The sequence below is a fragment of the Zootoca vivipara genome, chromosome 6 (assembly GCF_963506605.1).
Source record: "Zootoca vivipara chromosome 6, rZooViv1.1, whole genome shotgun sequence".
Lineage (NCBI taxonomy): Eukaryota > Metazoa > Chordata > Lepidosauria > Squamata > Lacertidae > Zootoca > Zootoca vivipara.
The window spans coordinates 29,200,163-29,226,749 of record NC_083281.1 but is presented as its reverse complement, the minus strand read 5'-3'; the positions used below and the strand labels follow the sequence as shown (position 1 = coordinate 29,226,749).

The 26,587-nt window shown below is 46.2% G+C and overlaps 2 protein-coding genes across 4 annotated transcripts in view; one reads left to right on the top strand and one right to left on the bottom strand.

The window, feature by feature from the left end:
* Nucleotides 1-16,602, top strand: part of LUZP1 (leucine zipper protein 1) — a 57,090-nt gene extending 40,488 nt beyond the window's left edge. For all 3 annotated transcript variants that reach the window (XM_035120691.2, XM_035120693.2, XM_035120692.2), the window contains exons 2-4: nt 2,837-6,100; nt 13,108-13,306; nt 14,700-16,602. In XM_035120691.2, the coding sequence (XP_034976582.1) occupies nt 2,957-6,100; nt 13,108-13,290 (3,327 nt within the window). In that variant the 5' untranslated portion in view covers nt 2,837-2,956 and the 3' untranslated portion in view covers nt 13,291-13,306; nt 14,700-16,602. The remainder of the gene's footprint in view (nt 1-2,836; nt 6,101-13,107; nt 13,307-14,699) is intronic.
* Nucleotides 14,864-26,587, bottom strand: part of KDM1A (lysine demethylase 1A) — a 47,017-nt gene continuing 35,293 nt past the window's right edge. Inside the window, exons 16-20 of the mRNA XM_035120690.2 lie at nt 25,373-25,560; nt 24,597-24,711; nt 23,713-23,840; nt 22,561-22,707; nt 14,864-21,644 (exon numbers count right to left, since the gene is read on the bottom strand). Coding sequence (XP_034976581.2) covers nt 21,459-21,644; nt 22,561-22,707; nt 23,713-23,840; nt 24,597-24,711; nt 25,373-25,560 — 764 coding nt within the window. The 3' untranslated portion in view covers nt 14,864-21,458. The remainder of the gene's footprint in view (nt 21,645-22,560; nt 22,708-23,712; nt 23,841-24,596; nt 24,712-25,372; nt 25,561-26,587) is intronic.

The following is a 26,587-nucleotide window of genomic DNA, read 5'->3' as shown; positions in this document are numbered from 1 at the left end:
CGTGAGATGAGCGCCGCAACCCCAGAGTCGGTCACGACTGGACCTAATGGTCAGGGGTCCCTTTACCTTTACCGTTCCAAATGATTTGCTTTAGCAATTCAACTGAACGATCCAAGTGATTTCATCTGTCAATGTAAATTGATAGGAATTGATAGGAGGGTGATCAATATATATTGCTACATTGATGAGACCTCACTCGAAATATATTTTGAGTTGCTTTGGGACTGTTTATGTGTAAAGTGACCCATAAATGAAATAATTAAAAATAACAGAACATTCAGCATCAAGTTACAGGGTTGTTTACAGCTGACAGTGAGTACGCAATCTGTATACAGTGGTACCTCTGGTTACGAATGGAATTCGTTCCGGAGGTCCGTTCATAACCGGAAACCGCTCATAACATGAGGCGCGCTTTCACTAATGGCGCCTCCCACTGCTGCCATGCCGCCAGAGCGCGACTTCCGCTCGCATCCCAGGGCAAAGTTCGCAACATCTACTTCCCGGTTAGTGGAGAGTGTAACCCAAAGCTTTCGTAAGGAGGATGGTACATAACATGAGGTACCACTGTACACAAATAGTTGAACTACACAAATGAACAAGCTGCACTCTTTCACACAACGACTTGAACAGGTACAGAGACAGCTTGTACCTGGGTTCAGTGTAATGTGTGAACAAGCTTTATATTTGTCCTGAACCAGGGTCAGAATGTCATGTTCAAATGGCTGAGGGTGAAATAATAATAATAATAATAATAATAATAATAATAATAATAATAATGTTAGTTAAAATTGAACCTAGACAAGCTGGAGGTGGGGGTGGTTGAGAAATAGCCTTAGTTTGGAGGGCGACCAATAGGTTTTTTGTGATCCTCGGTTTTCACGTTAAGAGCCTAATACTTTTTAGAGAAGCAGACCAGTGCTGTTGCCAGGGGGTGTTTTTTCCCCTCATCTTGGGCTGATTAGGAGGCCATTTTATGGTGAGGCGAGACCTTGCTACATACCAATCCATGCTTCTGAAACTTTGAGCCTTGATTACTGCAGTTGGTTTCATATGGGGCAACCCATGAAGATGAGTTGGAAGCTTCAGCTGTCACAGAACACTGCTGCACACCTTCTGACATACGGACATAGGGAATTGTCTTCTGCCAAGTTGGACTATTAAGACCACTGTTATTTCTATAATGACTGGCAGTGGTTCTCCATGGGTTAAGATCAGACATGAAGTGGTAGTACACAGCCATCACGAATGGTAACCATTGGTAGACTTATGCTCCCTGAATTTGTCTGTTTTCCCTTTTAAAGCCATATGTACTGGTGACCATCACACCTTTCGGCACCGAATCCCATAGTTTAACTATGAGCTGTGTGATATCCACCTGTCTGCCCTGAATCTCCCAATATGCAACTTGGGTTTTCCTGGGATCTAGGATTACGTGAGAAGCCTGCCCCATTTTCTCCATTTCACATAAAACAATATGCACCTCTAGCACATTCCCCATGTTCCTAAAACTACAGTGGTACCTCGCAAGACGAATTCCTCGTGCAACAAAAAACTCGCAAGACAAAGCGACTCGCGGAATGAATTACTTTGGTCTTGTGAGGCACCACTGTAAAAAGCAACCTTTCCCAATAGGCGAATTGCTCCAACCCCTTTCTCCTTTCCTCCAGGCCCCTTTTCTGCACCTTCCTCAGCCCCCAGGTACTGAGTGACGGGCAGGGAAGAGGAAATTCCCAACCCTTTTGAGGGGAGAACAGCAGCTCCCTTTTGCAAAACTGGAGAACAGCATTATAACCTTGTGACTCACACCTGAGGTGGGAATTGGGACAGAGACTTCTGCCCTTGCAAACAGATGGCACCAGGATACCGTTGGAAAGGAAGGTCGCTGCCAAATAAAAGAAGGATACAGGAGTATGTTTTTTGCTTGCTCGTATATGTTGTGTCATCATAAAATTGGGCATTCCCTTCTCCCCGCCGCCCTTTGTCACTTTTGTGGGGGCTTTCGCTGTTGTCTTCCTCCTTCCCCTTGGCATAATGGGACTCATTGTGATCAGAGCTGAGAATGTTGCATACCTTTGCAAATGCGCAGCCCACCCCTCCTTCAAGGCTGAGTTGGGGAGGCGAGGGGCTGCATTATCTAGAAATTATGGACATGGAACACTGCCTATGCCTTCTGCTCAAACTGGTAACTTCAGGAAAAGAGCATGGCCTGCTTTCGCAGAGGCCGCAGGTGGCCGAGTTGCTGCTAAATGACCTTCTGCCTGCGAGATGTGAGTCATTTCATGACAGTCTTCTCTTTCCACCTGGACTCCTGGGAGGATAAACTCACAAGGGCTGGCTGCTTCTGCATCACCCTTGTCCAGCACCCTTGGTGGCAATATAACAAAACCTTGAATCATAGAATTGCAGATTTAGAAGGGACCCTGAGGAGCTTGTCCAACTCCCTGCAATGCAGGTATATGCAGCTTACGGGGATCAAACCTGTGACCTTGGCATTATCAGCACCGCGCTCTAACCAACTGAGTTATCCAGGCTGGCCAGGACCTGTTCTGCATGTGTGACAGAAAACTGTTATTTAGCTGTTATTTAGCTTGGCATTGTCTACACACTGAGTGGCAGCAGTTTTGGGGGAGTGGGGGATGTACATTAGTCTTTCCCAGTCCTACCTCGAACTGGTTGGGACTGGTCCTGGGACCTTTGGCATGCAAAGCATGTGTTCTGCCACTGTGCAATAGCCCTTCCTCTACCAATCAAATCAATTTGAATCACAGCTCTTGGAAAAGAAAAGCAGTTAGAAATATCCTTTCCATTATACTTATCATCTGCTTTCTCTTTCCAGGTGCTGGTCATCTTCCCAAGGAACTTAATGAAACAACTAGAAGAATAAAGAGTTATAAAAAATCCATTTTCTCGCTCCCATCTGGAAAAAAACAACTGAAAGCAGGGGGGTGGAACAAACATGGCGGACTATTCAGCTTATAAAGAGACGTCAAATCGTCACTTACGTTTCAAGCTCCAGAGTCTCGGCCGCCGTCTGGATGAATTAGAGGAAGCGACAAAAAACCTACAGAAAGCTGAGGATGAGTTGCTGGACTTGCAGGACAAAGTTATCCAGGCAGAAGGCAGCAACTCGAGCATGCTGGCCGATGTGGAAGTTTTGCGCAAAAGAGTTTTGAAAATTGAAGGGAAGGATGAGGAGATCAGGAAAGCGGAAGAGCTTTGCCAGCTGATGAAGGAGAAACTGGAGGAGGAGGAAAGTCTCACGCGGGAGCTGAAATCGGAAATTGAGCGGCTTCAGAAACGAATGGCGGAGCTGGAGAAGCTGGAGGAAGCTTTTGGCAGAAGTAAGAATGACTGTACTCAGCTCTGCCTCAGCCTCAACGAGGAGAAAAACTTGACGACGAAAATCTCGACGGAACTGGAAGTTCTTAGGGCAAAAGTAAAAGAACTTGAGCAATCTGAAGACAGGCTGGATAAAACTGAGCAAAGCTTAGTGAGTGAACTGGAAAAGCTCAAGTCGCTAGCTCTCACGTTTGTTAACGAAAAGAAACACTTCACCGAGAAGGAGAAGCAGAATGAGAAAATAATACAAGAGCTGACACAAAAGCTTGAGCAAAATAATAAACTGAACCGGGCAGATCAAACGCGAAACACATCTAACCTGCTGGAAAGATCATCCAATAGTATTCTTGACAGAAATGACCTGAGGATTGAAGTTGACTTGACAACTTCGGCGCTGTCCTCGAAGGAAACGAGGAGAAAAGGGAGTTTGGAGTACCTAAAACTTGTGGAAAATGAAACTCGGAACAAATCAGAAAATCAGAAGAATAAGAATCAAGAAGACAACAAAGTGAAGGACCTCAACCAAGAAATTGAGAAGCTAAAGACTCAAATCAAACACTTTGAGTCTTTAGAAGAGGAGCTCAAAACCCTGAGAGCAAAGAATAATGACCTGCATGACAGCTACTTGAGCGAGCAAAACAAAAATAAGCTCCTCATAGGCCAACTTGAAGAAATAAAAACGCAGATGAAGAAGCAGAAAGAGCTGGAGAATGGTGAGGCAGAAACAGAGGAAATTAACTTACCTAGCCGAGTGAAGCACGACAGACCCAAACACAGAGCTGTCACAGCCGAGTCAGCCATTTCTAAGCATAAGTCCCGGGAACTTTCTCCTCAGCACAGGCGGGAGAGAATACGCAACCGAGAATTCTCATTTAATAGCGAGAGCCAAGGCGGCAAGAGGGTCACAAGCCCTAACCTGAATAGCAGGAGAGCAGCCAAAGCATCGAGCACATCAGCGTTATTGGACACCTTAGCAACTGATGCTAAACGGGCAGAGGACAAATCCACGCTGGGCATGCACTTTTCCTCGCAGAAAGACAGTGGAAACCCACCGGCTGAAGTAAAAAAATCTAGAGAGCAGCCATCTGTGCTTAGTCGTTACCCACCTGCAGCACAAGAGCACAAGTCTTGGAAAGCCTCTTCGAAACCCAAGAACGAGAGTGCGTTGAGGAGCAAAGCGGAAAAAACCTCTCAATCACCAAACGACACTCATCACTGTAAGTCTGATGAACTTGAAGAGAAGCCCAGCAAAACAGAAACCTCCATATCGCCTTCTGAAAAGGGAATTAAGACGCACGTTGCAGAACAACCTGCTCTTTCGACAGAGACTCGCATCTCGAAAACTAACCGGGGGGCCTCCAATGGAGCTGCTTTGTCCTATAGGCATTATCTCTCTACGGAGACGTTAGCTGCCGAACCTACCAGCTCAAAGATGGAAACCGCTTTGGTCTCATCTCGCAGGCAGCACTTGGAAGAGAGCTCTCCGAAGGCAATAAACTCCCAGGAAAGAGAACCTCTGCACGAAAGGGTAAAGCCCTCACCTTTAGCAAAGTCTTGGCTCATTTCAAGAAGTCAGGAAGATCTCTTGCAGAGTCCCTCAGATCCTCGGAAGGAAGAAATGGATCAGACCGCTGCCTTTGCCGCAAACTCTAACAATGGGGGCCTAAAACCCACTTCTGCAAGGGCCAGAGCTATCAACACCAACAGCCATGAAAAATTCAGCACCAATGAAGAGACAAGTAAAATGGCAACCGCTTCTGCTACTGCTGACGTAGGGTTGAAAAGGGAACCACCTGCATCTAGAGAGTTCGCAAGCTCCAAGAGGGGTATTCGAACGTCTCCTTTTGAAAACGATAAAAATGCTAGCGGCGAGGAAGAGCTCAGCAGGTCCTCCAGGGTGTCTTCAGCCCTTACAGGGTCGAAATCGAGAAGGCAGTTCAGTCCCAGAGAAGCACTGAGGTCTAAAGCCGTCATCAAGCCTGCGATTGTGGAAAAGGACGTGAAGGAAATCATGGGTGGTACAGGGCCAGAAGCCACCTGTGAAAAGCAGCAGCCTGTCTTTAAGACGGTGTCACACAAAATGACAAGCAGCATCACCATTTACCCATCTGAGCCTGTGACTCAAAGGACCAGCGCGAGCGATGCCGCAAAAGAGCAGCAGCACATACCTGCCAGCAACATTCGAGTGCTTCCGAACGAGCTTTCACTGGGGACAAACGCGGCCAGCACACCTTATGAGATACCGATTAGCAAGAGCAATATAACCCAGAAGTCACCCGAGGCTGAGAAGAACGGGGGCAGGGTGGAAACGGTCGTCTCGAAAAGCAGCATCACGATAAAACCTTCTGAATTCGGCGAGAAGAACAGCGAACCGCCCGTGGAGACAATCAACTGGAAGAGCCACGGTGCTTCAGAGGCCAACTCATTTGACACCAAACATGTCACAGTGAGAAGCGCGTGGCGGACGCGACGGGGCTTGCAATCTTCGGAGGACTCTGCGACAAAGGCGGTTGAAAATGCAGCCCCTCGAAATCCATATAGGTCATCTACGGACCCCCACAAACCAGAAGGGACTAGTGCGCGCATATATGCAATTGAGCAGAATTCCAGAAGGGCCAGCGCTGGTATAAACTCTTGGAATGCTCCGGAATTAGACTCTAGAAGGACCAAAAGTAGCTTAACTGCATCCGAGATGCTTGGCCAGAGGAGCTGCATTAGTGATCCTGCGACTGCTTCCCCTTGGAGCTGCACAGTGTTACCGGTAAGTGTGCTCCGAACGTTTAGTTTAAAACTTTTGCATTCCTAAATCAAGACAGGTGGGGAAATAACTTTTTTAAAAAAAAATCAAGAGGAAGATGAAACTTTTTTGAGGGCGTGGGCTATACTTGCTAGGAAAGTCAGAATCTGCCTCAGTCTTGGCCTCCCCACCCCCTCGATATGTAATAATACAATAATAACATTGGCATATTTTATGTATGTGTTTATTTGTATAATATATTTGCCTTTTACAGCTTCATAGAAGGCTGCTTGCAGAGTTCTTTTAAACAGTAAAAGCGGTTAAATAGTAAAATATAAAATACATGACCTTGGGCAGGGCTCCACAAATGTTGACTTGGCTTATGAGCCAGCTGTCAATTTGTGCTCGTCCTCACTTTCCTTCCCTGCATTATTTGGCATTGGGGAGAGACAGGGGCTTTTCTCATTTCCGTGGGATATGGGAGATGAAAGAAACATAGGGAGTTGCTCCCGCTGCTCAGAAGGGAGCCCTGTTGTTCCTTTCTTGCTCAAAAAGATCCAGTGGAAAGGAGACCTCTTGGGTTTGCCCGGTTCTCAAAAGACAACAAAGTGAGTGTAATCAAACCTGTTTGGCTACAGAATCCTGTAAATGGGTTGCCATGTCTGAAAAAGACCCCCTTCCCTGCCACTACCCACCTTACCTCACCCCAAATAGCAGTCACTCAGATTCTAATAAACACCAAATATGTATTTAAATACCAGCAACCCATATCTCTTCATTGGATCAGGTGCTGTACTGACTTGTCCCCATCCCTTAGCCAAGCACAGGCTTCCTCAAACTCGGCCCTCCGCATGTTTTTGGCCTACAACTCCCATGACCAGTGGGACCAGTAGCAGGACCAGTGGTCAGGGATGAGGGGAATTGTAGTCTCAAAACATCTGGAGGGCCGAGTTTGAAGAAGCCTAGCTAAGCACAAACCCTGGATGGCATCATCGATGGCCAAGTGAGAGAGACTGTGGCTACAGTTTTATACCAATTCATCTGGGACTGAGCTTCAGTGAATTCTTGTGGGATTTTCTTCTGCATAGACATTTATAGAGTTGTACTCTTCACATTTCTGCCCTGTTGGGGCACGGTCCTTGGGGAACAGCATAATCCATAAGAGAGAGAGAGAGAGAGAGATAATTCTTACTATTTCACAGTTGTCATAAATTTCACATTTCTTTGATGAATTGAAATGAGTTGTTTTCTTCATTTTACAGTGATTGCGCTCTGTGGAGGAGGTGGGGAAGGAGTTCTACTTAGATTTTTTATCTCAGGCACCAAAATATCCCAGGCCCTTCCTATCCAGTCAGTTGCTTTATATTCTCTGTGTGCAGTTCATTGGGGATGGGGTGTCAGTGTAGCACCTAATCTGGTGGAGAGATTCTTGTCAATATTTAGATAACTAATTGGTGCTTGAGTTCTTGTGTTAGGAGGGAGCAAAGTAAATTCTTCTCTGCCCACTTTCTCCATGGCATGCATAATTTTATAAAATTCTATCATGTCACTTCTTGCTTGCCTTTCCTCTAAATGAAAAAAAAAATCACCAGAATGCATAGGAGCATAGAATCTTAGACTCAATGGTAATCTAGTCCAACCCCCTGCAATGCAGGAATCTCAGCTAAAGCATCCATGGCAGATGGCCAACCAACCTCTGCTTAAAAACCTCCAAGGAAGGAGAGTCCACCACCTCTCGTGGGAGTCTGTCCCTCTGCCAAACAGCTCTTACCTTCAGAAAGATTATTCCGAATGTTTAGTCAGAATCTCCTTTCTTGCAACCTGAAGTCGTTGGTTCGAGTCCTACCCTCCAGAGCAGGAGAAAAGAAGCTTGCTCCCTCCTCCATATGACAGCCCTTAATATATTTGAAGATGGCTATCATATCTTGTCCTAGTCTCCTCTTCTCCAGGCTAAACATACCCAGCTCCTTCAACCATTCCTCATAAGGCTCGGTTTCCAGACTCGTGATCATCTTGGTTGCATCCTCTGCACACATTGCAGCTTGTCAACATCTTTCTTAAATTGTGGTGCCCAAAATTGGACACAGTTTTCCAGGTGTGGTCTGACCAAGGCGGAATAGAGTGGTACTCTTACTTCTCTTGATCTGGACACTATACTTCTGTTGATGCAGCCCAGAAGAGTTGCTCCATCCCCTTGATAATTCTGGTTGCTCTTTCCTGAACCTTTTCCAACTCTAAATATATCCTTTTTGAGGCGAGGCGACCAGAATTGTATTCGAAATGTGGTTGCATTTGGATTTCTGAGGTGGGGGACCCTGTACCTATAGACTTTCATGTGCATAGGCTTTCTTGCTTCAGGCAGGGCAGTGGTTAGAGCCAAGGGAAGCCCTGCTTCAGCCGTGGTGGCAGTGCAGTCCCAAGGCCCTTTAATCACGTGATCTCCCGTCATGTGACTAATGTGTGGAAGGGGGGGTTGTCTTAACCAGCCCATAGTGTGCCTAGGTTTCACTGAAATCAATGGGCCTTGAGGTTATAAGTTCAATTGAAGAAGAAGAACATGTTTTTTAAAAAACCCACCAATGGGCACAGAATAACGACCGGCCGTTTGTTGGGTGTTCACACAAAACTATGGGTGTGTGTTTGTGTGTGGAATGGAGTTTCCTGGAAGAGGGCATGAAGCATTCCAGACTGCAGCACTTCGTTGCACATCCCATCTGTTAAAAATAAATTATGTAGGCAGTATTTACAGTGCTAATAGGAACCATGTCAGTGAGAAATGAAATTTTAAACCTTTCTTACACTTTTGGCCCCTTAAATTTAGAATGCAGCGAGGCAGGAAGCACTTATTCCATCCATCTGCTGCCTTTCCGTGCTCTTTTACACCTGCACTATAAATATCCTGTGACTCTGCTAGGCAGTTCCTTCCATTGCCCCAATACTGTCACAGGTAGGAGATATAAATATATATATCTCGTTTCTCAAACTTAAAACACCTGCTGACAGTGGAAATGAAAAACAACCACAGCGACACCCCATGTATACATAATGCATGGACCAAAAAATAAAATAAAAGTACACACAGATATAACTGCATTAAGGAGATACACTGATACACAAGTAAACATATTTCAAAATCATTAGCAAATACAGTGTAACGAGAGCCTTAATCGCATGGCTTACAAGGGCGTTATCTGCGGATTAATCAACAATAGGAACATGGGTCTAACGACAGGGCATTATATAGCTCAACAGGAAACTGATCAATCTCAGAACGACTTGAATCATGAGCATAAGGCACAATCAGCATTGGCTACTGAAGGATTTCATTTACCGTATTTGCCTGAATATAAGCCTCACTTTTCCCCCAAATTCCGAATGTGAAAAGTTAAAGTGTGGCTTATATTCACGACCTTACGGTATGCAGCCAGGAGTGCGGCAAAGTGGTGCCTGCCCCGCGGGTAGACCCTTGTCCTCTCTCCCAAGGCCAGGATGGGAGAGAGCGAGGTACGGGAAAGGTCGCTGGCAACGCAGCGTGGCTCCCCTGCCCCCCCCCCCGTGTGCAGCCAGGAGCAGCAAGGAATGGAGCAGCTTATATTTGGGGGGTTTTCTTCTTCTTCTTTTCTTCCCCTCCCCTCCAATTTTAAAGGTGTGGCTTATATTCAGGTGCGGCTTATATTCAGGCCAATACGGTATTTCATTTATAGCTTTCCTTTCTTTCTGCCACAAATGCTTTCATTGAGATTCCTGCATTGCAGGGGGTTGAACTAGATGACCCTTAGGGTCCCTTCCAACACCACGATTCTATGATCCACAGGGGTCTTTCATCCAGACCCAGCCCTGCTTAGCTTCAGCAGAGTTGCTGCATCGTATTCCTTCAAGGTCATGCCCTGGGATTTATTTGTTGAGTTTTTTTCACTTTTAAGAAATTTGTAAGCATCTTAGGAGCTGCAAAGGACAAAGAGATATGACAAAAGGTGTTTTTTTTGGGGGGGGGAGAGATCTTAAGAAGCGGGGGAATCTCTTGCTGACTCTCTTGTTAGAATATATCCCTTACACCTTTGCAGAGCTACAATTCTCAGCATGGTTTAACAGTCCCTCTTCCCAGGGAACTCTGGGAATTGTAGCTCTAATTGGGGTGGGGTGGGGATAGAGGTCTCCTAAGAACTCCCGCTGTCCTAAACAAACTACAGCTCTCAAGGTCAGGCATCCCCAAACTTCGGCCCTCCAGATGTTTTGGACTACAATTCCCATCTTCCCCGACCACTGGTCCTGTTAGCTAGGGATCATGGGAGTTGTAGGCCAAAACATCTGGAGGGCCGCAGTTTGGGGATGCCTGCTCAAGATGCTTTGGTGGAAATCATAACTGTTTAAAGTGCTCTCACAGTAGCTCAGAGTACTAAGACCAGGCAACTTGATAAATCACATTCCAGTGAAATAGTTTGATTGTAACCAAAATGCCGCATAGTTCCACTCACGTCTGTGCCATTTCCCTAAACAAAAGCTTTTAACAGAAAGGCCATAGCTCAGTGGTAGAGCACGTGCTTTGCATGGAGAAGGTCCCGGGTTCAATCCCCAGCATCTCCAGGTACTGCTGAGAATGTCCCCTTCCCTAAAACCTGGGGATAACTGGTCTGACTCGGTATCAGGTAGCTTCTTATGTTCCTAAGTGACGATCTCTTGTTTGCGGAATGTTCATAACACGGAGACTATTTCGGGCAGAGGGAAATTTTTACAGACCTCAAGCACAGCCTTCTGAATGCTCAAGGAAGCAGAAGGCAACAATTAAAAGTGTGTGCGTGCGTGCACTTTTTGTTTTAAAGGACATGTGATTCTGAGGGACGCATACGGAATGATTTTTGAACGTTTCTGGGTTGGGCTACTGCCCTTACTTGAATAATACCAGCTTGAAATTAAAGCTCGGCCTTGTGCTGTAGTTCCCCCTGCTGGTGGTAGCCTGCAAGTGCAGTATATTATTATTATTATTATTATTATTATTATTATTATTATTATTATTATTTTATTAATGCATACCCCAACAAAGTCTGGGCTACTGCAGTGCGTTCTACGTGGGGCTGTCTTTGAAGGTGATTTGGAAACTACAGTCAATCCAGAATGTGGCTGCTAGACTGGTGACTCTGAGTCGCTGCTGGAACCACATAACACCGGTCCTAAAATATCTACATTGGCTCCCAATACGTTTCTGAGCACAATTCAAAGTGTTGGTGCTGACCATAGCTGCCAAGTTATCCCTTTTTTAAAGGGATTTTCCCTTATGCTGAATAGGCTTCCTCACGAGAAAAGGGAAAACTTGGCAGCTATGGTGCTGACCTTTAAAGTCCTAAATGGCTTTGACCCAGTATACCTGAAGGTGCATCTCTAACCCCATCATTCAGCCTGGAGACTGAGGTCTAGCTCTGAGGGCCTTCTGGCAGTTCCGTCATTTGTGAGCAGTGAAATTGCAGGGAAATTTCGGTTGTTGTTACCCACCCTGCGGAATGCCCCCCCCCGGCAGATGTCAAAGTACAGTCCCCTCCTGAGAAAAAGATTGCTGTCCCTTTTGAACTTATGGGGGCAGCCACCTTTCCCCCTAAAAGGTACTGTACATTTTTTTCTCCTTACAATACCCCAGGAGGGGGCCAGCCCAATACGATGTGTGGTTGCTTCCTAGAGCAGCATGTGGTGCTGTGCTTCACTTACTAGGTGCTCCAAGGAAGTTGAAGCTGATTTTAAAAAAGAAAGAAAGGGAGGGAAAGATTGGACCACTTCATGAATTGTAAGTTGTCAGGCTGTTATGCCCAGAGCGGTTCATTGGTACGCTGGTTGGACTAGCACAGGCATTCCCAAACTGCGGTCCTCCAGATGTTTTGGCCTACAACTCCCATGATCCCTAGCTAAGAGGACCAGTGGTCAGGGATGATGGGAATTGTAGTCCAAAACATCTGGAGGGCCGAAGTTTGGGGATGCCTGGACTAGCACCTGAGAGACTAGGGTTCAAATCCCCACTCAGCCATGAAACTGACCAGTATTATTATTATTATAATAATAACCCAGCCTACCTCACAGGGTTGTTGATTAAATGAGGTGAGGGGAGAAACAAGTTTGCCACCTTGAGCTCCTTGGAGAAGAAGGTGGGATATAAATGCAACAACAACAACAATTATTATTATTATGATCTCCCGATTTCTCTCCTATTTGCTGGCCCAGTAAGTGCACCTTGACCTTGTGAGTGCTGCAGCAGTTCTTAACTTCCGTGTCTCAACGTTGTGTTTGCACTGATAGGCATTTCTAAACCCACTGGAAGGCAATGAGAGGAGGCTCCTTGCTGGCCACAGCTATCCTTCTTTGTTTCTTTTTCTTTTTCAAGCATTTTAGATCAGTAAAGTACAATTGAACAAATGCAGATCTCGTATCATCCTCCCCCCCCCCCAGTGAATTAAGATACATGGCAGGTGGGGCTACAAAGGCAGTGTGCCAAATACAGGACAAGAAAAACGGTGAACCAGTCATGCCAAGGCACAGAGTCTCTCGCAAAGCCAGCATATAGAGCAGAGGGATTCAGGCCTTTGGAGGCGGAATTAATAAAAGTCAGGAATGGAAATCGCAATCGCACATTTTCCAATGTGTCTGGTTTAGCTTGGCCTTTGGCCAGTCTCAAATTATGAGTAAGCTTCTCCATCAAAGCCAGACATCAAATACGCCTGGTACCAGTTTTCAGTGGAGGGGGCTGAGGATGTTTCTCACTTTCCCACTATTGATATCCTAGCTGCAACGAGAAGAAAGGAAATGAGAGAGCCCTGTGGCTGACTAAAAGGGAAAGCAGGGCTGGAGAGGGAGACTTGGAGACTGTGTTTCTAGAAAGCTCACAGCCCTCCTACCAAACCACTGAGTCGGGATTTGGGGAAGGAAAACTCACCCTGGGGGAAGTGAGAGGGCAGGGCTCGATGGCTTTGCCCAGACTGTGTGTCTGGATGCAACTCCTGCAGGGCTCCATCATATTAAAACACCCAACCTTTTTCCCGGTTCTTGTACAGGAGGAAAACAAAGATTTTGTTCCAAGTTCCAGAAGAAAACCGTTTGGCTCCTCTGAGCAGCTTGCCCGGGCTGAGACACCGAGGAAGAGGCCAGACGCCAGGCTGGAGGCGACACGCCAGCTGTCGGACAGCAAGGCTGAGGAGCGGAGGCATTGGACCAAAGGCTACTCAGAAGACAACTGAGCCTGTTGATGTTGAGGTATGTTTGTGTTGTTTTAAACAAGAGGTCCTTTTAAACAAGAGGTTCCCACTTTGTCCTCTTATGGGTAGTGCCTGACTGTGTCATCTCAGCCATGGGCTTAGGTTGGATGGGGCAGCATGCAAATCACTTGCTTGAAAGCATCTGATCAAAGTCTCCCTGCATATGCAAAAATGTCGCAGGCTTACCATGAATGGTGATGATAATGAATGATAATGTATTGCTCCATGTGTGACTCCATGCTGAGTGATCTCAAGGTGGTTTGCGTAGGACAGAAGTTGTATAAAAATGGATTCCATTTCAGGAAACCACAAACAAACTGGCCACAACTTCAAATAAGTGAAAACCTCCAACCACCCGCACAAACATTTGCATAATCACCATCAAAATAGCCAATAACAAAACCAGCAGACCACTTAGAGGTAAATCTTGACCTACCACTGAAAAGAATTGCAAGGTTGATGCCAGGCAGGCCTCCTGGGGAGAGCAATCCATAGTCAGAGGGGCCACTACTGGCAAGTCCCTCCTTCTTGGCAGCCTTCTGTACTTCTCCTGGAGTAGACAGGAAGAGAAAGGCTCAGATAATTACATAAGGGTCCAAGAAGTAGATTCCTACTGGGAGAAATGTTCCCTAAGATATTGGGATCCCAATCTGTAAAAAGGCTTTGTAATTTAGAACTGGAACTTTGAATTGGGCCTGCAAATGTATGCAGTCTGTCTATGCATAACATTCACTGGGAGTTTTTAAAAAAGAGGGGGAGGAAACTGACCCCTGGATGGTTAAGTCCAGTCAAAGGCAACTATGGGGTTGTGGCGCTCATCTCGCTTTCAGGCCAAGGGAGCCGCTGTTTGTCCACAGACAGCTTTCCAGGTCATGTGGCCAGCATGACAAAACTGCTTCTAGTGCAGTGGAACACCGTGACGGAAACCAGAGCACACGGAAACACCGTTTACCTTTCTGCCACAGTGGTGCCTATTTATCTACTTGCACTGGCATGCTTTCAAAGTGCTAGGTTTGCAGGAGCTGGGACAGAGCAACGGGAGCTCACCCTGTCATGGGGATTCGAACTGCCAACCTTCTGATCAGCAAGCCCAAGAGGCTCAGTGGTTTAGACTACAGCACCACCCACGAGCCATATTTACTGGGAGTCACAAGTGTGGAGAGTGCTGTTGTGTTCAGGTCCTGCTTCCAGGCTTCCCTTCTGGTTGGCCATTGTGAAAACCGACGCTAGATGGGGATTTGACCTGACCCTGCAGTACTCTTCTTCCCAGCTCCGTAGGTGTGACTGCGCAGACCAGGAAGAGCAAAGCAGTAGTGATCTGTGGAAAAGAATTATTGTCTGTGATCCCATGGCTTAATGTGGTGACTGACTCTCTCTATCTCTCTTCCTAGGGTCTTTCCCCCTTCAGTTGCATGACCTCCAGAAGCTGAGCTTCATTCTTCATCCCTACACTGGTCTCTTCCCTGCAGCCAGTCCAACACAGGGACATGTACAGTGCCTGACTTTTAACCCCTTCAGTGCTCAAGGTCCTTTCTGCCCACTAGCCTTGGGTGGATTTTATTTTTTTAAAAGGTGGCTTTGTGTTTTCCTTCTCCTCCCTGGAGGAGGCCGCAGACACTTCGCTCAGGGGAATCCCACTCTGCAGTCTTATTGAGCTTGAATCAATGGTAACCCATGGCTGGTGAACGGCTCTGCATCTCTCTAAGAGGTACCCAATAACTTTGGATCAGGTTGGACAAACCTTTGAGGCGAACAGCCTTGACCTCTGCCATCTGCTGTGCTTTTTCCTGGGGAAGCAAGAGGTGTTTTTTGTGTGTGCAGGTCGGTGTTGGTAACCACTGCAAAGCGAGAACCGCCCCAGACACACCCGTTTGCCGGATCTCAAGAGCCCAGAACGGCATGTTGAGAATTTCCATTCCTCGCCGGATTTTTGCTGTTCCATCTTCTGAAAGAAGTTTACATTACAAAGAAGCTGGTTTCCGCGTGCCACAAGTACTCTCTGAGATGCCGCTCCGGAAAGGATGATGCGGGGAGGGGAATGACACAGTTCCAGGAACCCCACTCCAAGGCCATTGCTCCCCATCAGCCATAGCTCTCTCGCAGCATACCTGCACTGCAGTGGCTTGGCCGCTTGCAAGGAACGTCTGCCTGAGCCCGACACATAAGCAATAAGCGTGACATCCAAGATTTTCGCCCATCTCCCGCTCTGCAGGCTGCGTGCTGAGGAAGCAGTCCCTTCCCTCCCCGAGCGCTTGAGTTCTTGTCTTCATTCCTTGCCCGCAAGCCTCGCAGGATCCAAACTCTGGCTGGAGTCAAACCAGGCGGAGCAAGAAACCTCGCCGACACCCTGAGCCCCATGTCATCCCAGCCAAAGGAGGCGGAGTGCTCCGTGGGGCCTTGCTTGCTTGGAAGAGCCTTTGGCGCATTACTTGAACTAACAGCCTGAGGCCTCAATGTGGGCTGCACCACACCTCAGGACTGGGGCAGCCACTGGGCTTTTGGCACAACCTGCTCAGAGAAGTGGGGAAGAAGAGGCTCTTTTTTTCAGCACCTCAACATATCCGCGGGGGGGGGGGGATGTTATTCCTTTATTTCTGCTACCTCACTCTTCACTTGCATGGGTAAAGCAACCAGCGGAGACTCATCCAGAGACACAGCGATTGCCCTCTTCTGCACCCGAGTCAGCACGTTGGACTCCACCAGTGCCACGGCAGCTGCTCACCTTGGCCTAGTCTTCTCAGTCTTCCCCCATGCATTTGGCACATAAGGCTTAGATGCTGCTGTAACGTAAGTGTTTTATACCCACCGCCCCTGCCGGGCTTTTCTAGGTATCCATTTGGTGGCAGGTCGGACAGCACTGTTCCCTCGAGGAACAGTCCCCCCGCCACTCTCCCTCCAAGCAGAGGTAATCCATTCAGACTTAAGAAGGAGGCAGCTCAGTTTCAATCCCCATGAACAGGAATTGGGAACAAAACAATGTTTTAAAAGTTAGGTAAAGAGTTTAATGTGCATTAGCAATGCATCGCCACATGGGTTTGGTGCATAAAGCGCATTCATTCTGCACGGAGTTTACACATGCACAGTTAGGTGAGGCCTACAACTCTATTGGAAAGCCAAGAGCATCGGGCTAGGCTTCCAGGGGTTCAGATGAAAAACCTGGCTTAGAAAAAAAACACCCATAATTTACTTCTTTACCTTTTTTTAAAAAAAAATTGTGAGCCTTTAGAAATAACTGAGGTTTGCTGTGGTTCCTATTCTTTACCCAACAGTTTTTAATTCAGCCAAATGTTTTTTTTTAAAAAATATTTTAACTGTTTCAGATGTGAGAGGCACAGAATGCAGACAATGGTGCCATTTATCGGACCAAGTGGTTAAAAGTGTTCACAAGCTTCAGGAGGACCTTGAAGCATGAGTGTTCTAAGAATAAGTTTACATGCCCCTGAGTTTGGCTAGCAATGCTATAAAAGGCACCATTGTTACATACCAATTTCTCACAGAGGTGGGCAGAAAGGTGTGCACCATCTTTTTATTAATATTATTATTATTATTCCCCAAACTGTGCTAACAAAAGTTAACTTCTGCAACTTGTATGAATCATTCACATTTTCACATGCTCTCCCGCTGGTCAGTAGACTGGGGAAGGCACAGAAGCCAAACAATGAGATCATCTCAAATATCGCCCATGCGCTTTCACGCATATTTTCAGTGTTGAGGTCTAGAACCTGGTGTTTTATGCTCCCATCTCTTTGTGATGTAATCACAGCATATCTGTGGTCCCACTTTCATTCACAAATTACAGGCCTCTCACGGGGGAGGGGCGCAATTCACAGATTTTAGCTTGCTTCCATTGATGGGTAGTCTGTTTACATAAAGGTCTCAGCAATAACTGATCTGTAAGCAGCCATTTTGAACTGACACACCCCGTCATGCTCAGATGGTGCCCGCCTAGCATTCAACGGGTGTGTGTGTGATTTAATCCAAAGTAGGATGGTGATTGTTTTTGCTTAAAAAAAAAATTAAAAGCCATTTCGTAGTTGATTCAAGAAAGCACTTTAGCACCTGAAAAGTTTGATTCAACGCTGATGTTGGATCTCAGCCTACTTGAAAATTAAAGCAAGCCACCAACAGGGAGAGGGGTGTTGCTATCTGAGCCGTTTGTTTGGCTGGGTCATAAATGCCTAGACTTTCCTGTGACGTGCACCAGTTCCAAAACCACTAGTTCATAAAGTGATAATAAGCCCCTTACTGAAACTTATTTATATGAAAATAAGTTCCTCTTGGACTTGTTTGTCTGTAATTATACTTAGGAATGCAGCCTTAATGGACATTTCCCCTCCTCTGCATGATGAAATTGGAGCCATTTTCATTGTGCCTGTTCAAAGCAGTGACACTTTGAGTGCCCTTAGAACGCCCTGCCTGATTTTCTAGTGCAAAAGAAACCCTACAATGCAAACGACAAGCCAGGTATTTTTTCACCCAGTTGGAAAGCTGGCTTGTCCACATTCAACACTACAAACTTCTCACAGGATCTGGAAAATGCTCCACCCCCTCTGAGCACTCAGTTTACCATAAGAACTAGAGATTATTCACTTGAATTTGAAACTCTTTTCTGCATGACTAATGCGTTCACAAGTTTAACCATACACGCACTGGTGCAAAAGATCATTCTGAACGACACTTTCTCCACAGGACTGAGTGCTCAGGGTCAGGAAGCTAGGTATCTGGGTCCAAGTAAAAGTCGCCCAAGAATAAAGGGGTTTGGCATTTGAGCCAAACACAGAAGGATGAGGGCAAGTGTCCCTTGTTCCTAGGCTGACAGCACCTCTGAAAGCCGCACTGATACCTATCGCTTGCCAAGTGGACATAGCAAAGTCCTCTTCATCTTTGCTGGAGAAGAAATGACCCAGTGGCAGTCCAGATTTTTACAAAAAGGGAAAACTTAAAGGAACCAGTTATCTTTGTCTTAGGCCTTTGTTCCCTAGATGGGGAGCTTGTGACCCCTCCAGCTAGAGTTTGACCACTATCCTGGGTGGGGCTGGTGGGAGTTGCAAGTCAACTATTGCTGGAAGGCCACAGGTTCCACATCCCTAGAACATACTTGAGCAGCTGGGAAGAGGAAGAATACAAGCCCCCCCCCCTCAGATTAGTTAGGAAGGTTTTATAACAGCAACACCTGGCCTTGCTTAACCAAGGAATCTGCCTCAGCTTTGGCAAAAGGGCTTGATGGATGAGGTTGCTGCTGCCTTTCTGGAGGCACGTTATGGATCCCCCGCCTCCCCCCAAAAGAGAAATGAATTTGCCCTGAGTTATTTTAGCTAGTTTATTGCTTCAGGGTGGAGGAACCCCCTCCCTTTATGTTTTTCAGGCCTGGGGTCTGTTGATAGTCTTACATTTCACTAAGCATAAGGAATGAATGTAAATATCCATTACAGTATCAGTTGGGGGTTATTTTATTGATGGCCCCATAAAAAAGGATGATAAAACCCTAAGGAGACCTTAATCCTGAGTGCAATAGGAGCTGATTGTATTATTGAACTAGCAGTGGTGAGTTCAGGAAACAAGAGGCTGTTTGGCTCAAGTTGCACACTTTAAAAATAAACAGCTGTAAAGTGTATTTGTAAATATTTGCCAGCATTTTGGCAAGTTTTTTTTTGTTTTAACTGTAGCATATAAATACAGTAGGAATCCCCCAGGGACTTTCTAATGCTGAAAATTTGTGTGTAAAAAACAAACAAAAACAATTCCAGTGTTGTAATTATATGTGCTGCATGTGATTATTCCTTTTTATGCCAAGAAACAAAAAAAGCAACTTCTTCCAACTGGAGGTCACAATTGCCCTCATGTACAGCCCGCACAACGTTGCATAGCCTAGTAAGATCTGCTCCTTCACCTTCCTTCATTGCAAAAAGCAGAACTGCTTCTCCTATGAAAAGCTAGAGAGAGACCATAGCTCAGTGGTAGAGCAGATGATTTGCATGCAGACAGTCCTGGATTCACAAGGCTTTGAAAGAGAGCCAGTCCATTGACAATACTTGGATAGACCAGCCCAGTGTAAGGTAACGCCATACGTCCTCAGGTCATCTCTGGTTTTGCGACAAGATGTCAAGAGTGCCAAGAACCTAGAGTTTTAGCCATAGATTTGTCAGAAGGGACCCAAGCAGCCAGGACATTGATTGCCTCACAGGCTTTTTGGAATTGTATGAGACGAGAGAGGCTTACATGATGCCACCCCTCTACCCTGGGCATCAGTGGAAGACAACCCCACAAAATATCTTGCTGCTTCAGTTGAAACCCCAACTTCATATCCAAAGAGGGATAAAGTGGTGAAGGTACTGCAGTGCAGGGCCCACATCCTTCCTCCCCTTTCTCTTTCCTCTTGGCTAGAGACCAAAGGATTTGCTCAACCTTTCTGTGGCTGTTGGGAGTACAGTCTACTCCTTCCACGCCTGCACAAGGGGGAAGGCACGCTGGTCTTCCTGCCATTTATAAACACTTGAGAATCCTTCAGATTGTGTGGAATGTATTTTTAAGAGATGAAAATATATTTTTTCTACTTGCTAATGTTAACACTGGGTGGAAAGGGATTGTCGAATCATGACATGGGTGTGCTTGCAGGCAGATGAGCATCTCCTGCCTTAACATTCTCTCGCTTTCAGGTTAAGAGAAAGCAAGTGCAATTTTTAGCGAAATGTGTTCAGAGATCCTCATTTGCCAGCCCTCCAGAACCCAGAAAGCTACCAGCACTGTCCCAATCACTCCACTCCTGACTCAAAAGGAAGCACTGTGGTGCTAGTATGTTCAGCTGGGGAAAGGCCCTGCTCTTTCACCTCCCAAACCTGCCTGCACACGGGACAGCAGGTGGTGCTAGCCTGCTAGTCACAGAGCAACAAGTCTGCATGCTATGTTTAAATGCAAACATTTGTCCGCATGTTATCTTCTGACTAATGCTGTCTGTTCTACAGTACTTAATCAATAAAACTATTTGTATGTTACTCAAATGTGTGAATTGCTTTGAGATGGAAAAAAACCTTTTGCTTCTTGTGAAGAAGAAAAAAGCCCAGCCAATTTTGCATACCCCACCCCACAGTGTTCTGGCAACAGCTCTAAGTACAAAGAACAGCATTGACTTGTTCAAGATCCACATGGGTGCTAAATAGTTAGCACCTTTTCAGGCATTTTTTGGACCTGCACAATACAATTTTTGTCCCTGAAATTAAGCCCCTGAAATTAATAATAGAATAGGATTTACAAGAAAACCTGCCTTCGTGCATATCAGGTACTTCTTGCCCCCCGGCAACCCTGTCAAATGAAGGCAGGACTGGATGAGACACTGGGCCATGAAACACAGGATTCAGAGCCTGGCCAAGAGAGTGGAATCTCACTACAAAACAAGTATAAATATAGTTTCTCAGTCCTTGGTGTCCTCCCAATTTTGTTCTTCCTTGTCCTGGCCTTTGAATATCCCCTTACTTAGCATCAAATCCCAGCACATACTTTGCTTGCACCAAAACCGATTCCACCTTTAACTTCCTAGCAAGAACCAGCATTTATCTGTAACTGTCCAGATTCAATATGCTTCCTCCAAGTACCCATTCTAAGCACTTTGAGTTACTGAGCCATTTCCCCTCACATCTCTGAGGATTCTTAACCGGCATCTAATCTGTAACTTTTTAGTTACATATAGCAGACAGTAGTAAGCCATTGCATCCTGCATCATACTCAAAATGAAAAGAACCTGTGTTTCTGTTGTCCGTGTTTTTATAAAAAATGAAGTTTTATTTTTGATTCCTAAAACAAAACCCACATAAGACAATCTTACCTTAGTGACTAACAACAGCTAACTTACAAGAGTTCTAAACCTTGGAAAGAAAGAAACAAACACACACACACACCTGTACCAAAATAGATCTCTGTCAAGAGAGACCAGAAGTCTGGATTTGGGGGAAGAAGGTGCACCGCTCCAGAGAATTGAGGTTGCTGTGGCAGTTCAGGAACTGCATTCTTGGATGACTGAAGTCTAGGAAGGCCGCTCAACAGGGGCGATGCTTTTGACTCCTGGTTACGCCTTATAATTGGTAGTGCTACAGACCAGGAAGGCCACTTGCTTCTAATCACAAGTCCATGCAAGGCATTCATAACCCAGTGCAACATTACATGGCAGGAGCCGGCTGTGCAGCTGCAACAGGAGTAGCTTGGCGAGGCAGAGTGTACATTGCACCGAGAAACTGGTCTGCAATGCGTCCAGCTTCTCTCAGTCCACTAAGCAGAGCTCCGTGAACAGTCGCTGGGTAGTTGCGAATTGTATGTTCTCCTGCAAAGAACAGGCGGGGGATTGGCTGGAAAAGAAATGAGAGATTGGCAATGTTACAAGAGCCCCAGTTTACCTGCTGAATATAGCATACCTGCAAAACAAGGAAGGTTTACTAAAAATCTGTCACTCCAAGTGACACCTGGGAATAATTTTATTGTTTGTGTCCCCCCCCATCCCCCCCAGAATCAAGCATCCCATATGAATTGCCCACGGAGAGAGCAAAGGAAATGTGTTAGAATTTCAATGTGGCATGTGGCAGTGGACCAGTTTTCCTCCCTGTGGTCTAAAGGGAAGCAGAGTGCAAATTTAGCCACAGGTTGTCATGAAATTGAAAAACATATTCAGCATCTCAAGCTGGTTTAAACTCACTTCTCTGTGTGTGCTTGGATAGAATGACCCAAGTGCACTGGGGTAAGGCTCTTGCTTGGTTTCAGAAGCAGAGAACAGGATCAGTTCCCAAGTTGCACCTTAACTTTAGCCTCATGTCCCCCTTTCTAGAGTTTGCAAACAAACACATTTGGTGGGCGTGGGGTGGCAAGAGGGAACTGTAACTTAATTTCCATTATTCATAATTCCTTACACCTACTGCAGAGTGAAGGGCAGGTGTCAGGTCCTTCTATGGCCTGAACAGCACCCAGCTATGGGTTGCTCCTAGTCAATGTTAACAACCAGCAAAGTTGCCATGTTTTTCGATTTTCCCCTTTGATCCCCCCCCCCCAAAGGTTACTTTCACGAGGAGTTGTACTGATACTTGTAATTAAGAAAAAAGCAGTTCCCTCCCATGGTACCTGCATGCTAGACAAGGAAGCCAGGCAGGATGAGATTAGTAATAAAAATAAATTTATAAAAACTGTATAATGAAATGTTCCAGGAAAAAATGCGGTACAAAGTCAAGAAAAATCCTGAAAGGATCCTGCTGCTTATCTGAATGCAGTTCTCACCTGGGGAGCTCCTGGAATGGCTGGTCCCGGAGTAATTGGCTGAGCCATCAAGTCATAATCATTTCCTGAAGATCCAGCTGCTACATAGGAATAGGATCCTCTGGCCCATGGGTCTGCCCTCCAACGAGATACTACCGTTTCCTTAGGCTGAGGACAAAGAAAGGGGGGGGGGTTACTCAAGTGTGTAACGTTTCTTGAAGTCCTGGATACTAAGAGGATGTGTGCATGCATGCATAACCACATGCTTTGTTCCTGGGCTGAGGAAAACTGCAAGTAACAGAAAGCCTTAAAAGGCCTGGAAGCAATGCCCAGTTATTTTCCTGTCAGCTATGCTTTCAGTGTTTGCCCATGTCTGCAGAATGGAAAGCAGGAGCATCCAGAGTGAGGGAAGGGAATCCAAGCAGTTCTAGTTGAGGGCAGCAGGTGGTGAAAACAAAGCCTACAGAAGTGATTCTCTTTGCAGCCAATAGCCAGCCTAAAGTATGCAATCCTAACCTACAGGTTTAGGCCAGGGGCCCCCAAACTTACGGCACTTCAGGCCGATGCCGCCAAGGGTAGGGGAGCGCGCGCCCATACGCATGTGCACACACTTTCCGGCGCCCTTCCAGGTCACAGGAGCACCGGAAATAGCTTATGCGCATGAGCCTCCTCCCACCTGGAAGTGCGCCGGAAATGACGCTTGCACATGTGTGCAAGCTATTTCCAGTGCTCTACAACCCAGAAGTGGGCAGCTGCACTGGTAAGAGTGAGTGGCGGCAGCGGGTGGCGGGCCAGAAAAATGAGCCCTTTGGGCCGTATCCGGCCCCTGGGCCGTAGTCTGGGGATGTCTGGTTTAGGCTTTCCCCTCATTTTAGAAATGGCCCTTCTCTGTTGAAAGGCTTTTTCTAATCATAAATCCCTTTAAGGAAGCTGGAAAATTTGATCATGCTATATATAGTGCCATACACTGATAAAGGTAAGGTTGGCTAGGATCCTGAACATATGGAACTGAAGAAGTGTGCATGCAGACGAAAGCTTATACCAAAAACAAACTTAGTTGGTCTCTAAGGTGCTACTGGACAATTTTTTTATTTATTTTAATATATTTCGACTACGTCAGACCAGCATGGCTACCTACCTGAATATGGAACTATAAAGAGCTCAACATGATACCTGAGGGACAGCACTGCTGCCAAAAATGCCCTTGAGAATTGCAAGACAGCGCCCGACAATGACATCATCACTGATGTTCTCCATTATTCCGGCTGCTTCACCTGCCACCAAGGCCAGAAGAATTGGTGCTGTGGAAAAGATTATTGGGACATCAGCAGAATGCAAACGCTAGCCAAACAGCTTTAGTTTCATCCTGCACAGGAATGTGCTTTATTAAGGTTCTCTGGCAAACAGCCTAAATAACAAGATTTCTCACTGAGATAAAGACCCAAACAAAAACTGATGACTTTTGTTTCTTAAGGAGACAGAGTTTATCATCTCCTTAAGAGGGCATAGAAGGCAAAGATGGTGCCAAGTAGGAGTCATTTCTAACCACTTAAGAATTTCTTAAGTTATGTATATTGCGTTTGGTCACATCTGACAAAAGACGCAGTGTTTCCACCTGAGAAGTGAGAAAAGGGAGCTCACTTCAACCAAAATCGCCTAGGCAAAGACTTCTCACTGCCCAGCTGAGCTGCTGCCAGTGACATTGAGCAACAATGAGCAAGGTGGACTGATAGTTTTTTAGTTTCTATGGTGAGACATGCAACCAGAAGCTGGCATAGCCCGGGGGGGGGGGGGGGCGCGCTGGATCAGATCAAATGCAGTCAACTAACAGCAACAGGACTGGCTTAGGATTCAGTGGGTGCCAGGCAAGCTCAGCCCTATCCCAGAACGGGGGATTCCTGTACTTCAGCACACAATTTTGATGGCAGAATACTGGTGTCCCTCTGAGGGCTGGCAGGGCTTTTTTGAGGTGGACAGAGTCCCACTCCATCAAACCAGAGTTTGGATTTCAGCCAAAGGCGCCTATGAAAATAGTTACATGCTTTGGTGCCAACTACCTTTGTAAAGATTCCAAAACAGGAAAAGCTCTCCTCGGCTGGCTGTTGTGCTGCCAACGTGACCAAACAAATTTACACTGGGATCCCAGAACACACGGTCAAAACACAGCACAACCTAAAAAGGAAGGAAATGTTAGGATCCAGGAAAGACTCTGGTCTGGTTCAGCGTTTTAAGATTTGCTGCTGCTTGTCTTTTTCACATGGATCACATGGGGCGCTTTACATTTCTCACCAGTTCCAAGCTGCGCTTTAAATAATTTCCCCTTGTTCCGCTTCTTCTTTCATGTCACAAGAAATCTATATACAAGTTTTGTGTTTTCACAAAATAAACTCAGAAAATACTTCAGACCCTGACATACACGTATGTTTTAATATATATGAAACAGACTGTAAGAGTAAGATACATTCGCTTCGGGAAGTGTTTCTCCGATTTCCAGCCAATGTTTATTGACACCCCCAGTGCCCTATCAAGTGTAAGTGGAAAGCAAGCTAAGATTTCCGATTCAATGCTGCTGGAATTGATTAATCTCTTCTAGGGCATGATTTTCTTCAGCATGTGGTATACATTGCACTACTCAGGGCCCGCCTGAAGCAAAAAAGGCAAAGCTATATAGGAATGGTTTTGTGCTCTATTCTCAGCTATGGAACACCAAAATGAATTGAGGAAGAAAGCTTCCACCTATTCACAGCAGGTAAGGGTATAGCTATTGTAATTGTTCTCTCCTGCCCACCCCACCCCACCCCCTGCTGCCCCACTTTTGTACATTTCAAGCTACCTTGTTAAGGTTTCCAAATCCCATTCTCTGCACAGCAGATGTCTTCCACTCCGGAAGAGGAGGAACAAACTGTACAGCAGGAGGCTGCTGCTTCAGCACTCCCAAGGGAAGGGTACAGAGAACAGCATCACACTTATAAATAAATGTCTGGCTAGTGGACCGGGTGTTGACAGCTATCACTTCACATCCTGGTAAAATGAAAGAGGAAGGGAGGGGGAAAGAGAAGAGGATGCCATGAAAGAAAATCGCTAGTATTGTTGGGTAGGTTTATAGGGGTGAAAGAATGGCTGCTCAGACATCTTAAAGTACTATTAACATTTTTTTTAGTTCCTGAATATTAGTTAGACTGAGATTCTGCCAGCTCCTAGCTCCTAGTCTATTGGTCTTTCCAGTGTACAACCTGCTTCACAATCCTCATCTCCAAGAGCCTCAAAAATCACTCTGCAAAATTGTTTGCTCAATGCCACCTTGGGACATTAGAGCTAACTTGGGATTCATATCTGCCTCTCCCTTCTCCAAATCAAACTCTCCTACTGGCAATGTATTGTCTTTGCCCTGAAGCCATTAAATATCAGTCAGTTATACTTTTTCCGCACATCTCCCCTTATTCCCAATTTTGCCTGTCCTCATTCCATGCAAGCTCATCCACAGCAGCCCCTATTTTAGCTTCACATCTTTGGACATGACTGCTCATACCTGAATTGTCACCCTTTCTCAGTTTCAACTGCCTCTCTTCTCTATATACTCCCCCAAAACCATAGTATTTGTGGTCTCTTTGTGTCCACCACAAACTCATATTCTTGGCTCCGATTAATCTCACCCACCCTTGTCACACCCACTTTCAAGCTCTGGCTTTCCCTTTCATCGTCTACATCAGTGGTTCCCAACAAGTGGTCCGCGGACCCCCAGGGGTCCGCGAGCTATGCCAGAGGGGTCCGCAAGATCACCTCCCCAAGATGCGCGTACTGAGCGGCGCGCGCGCAGCGGGAGCACCACGCACTGCTGCCGCGGCGTGGCGCCCCTAGCAATCCGCTCCGCCGACTCGGGAGTCTCCTTGGGTCTCCTCAGAGGAGGAGGCGCCACGCCGAAAGCCCCAGAGCTCGCTTGCCTCCTTCCCGCCCTCTCCCTGCCTGTGGCCAGCAGCTCCAGACACTGTTCTGTGGAGTTTTTGGCGTGGCTCCGCCTCCTCCGAGGAGACCCAATGAGACTCCCGAG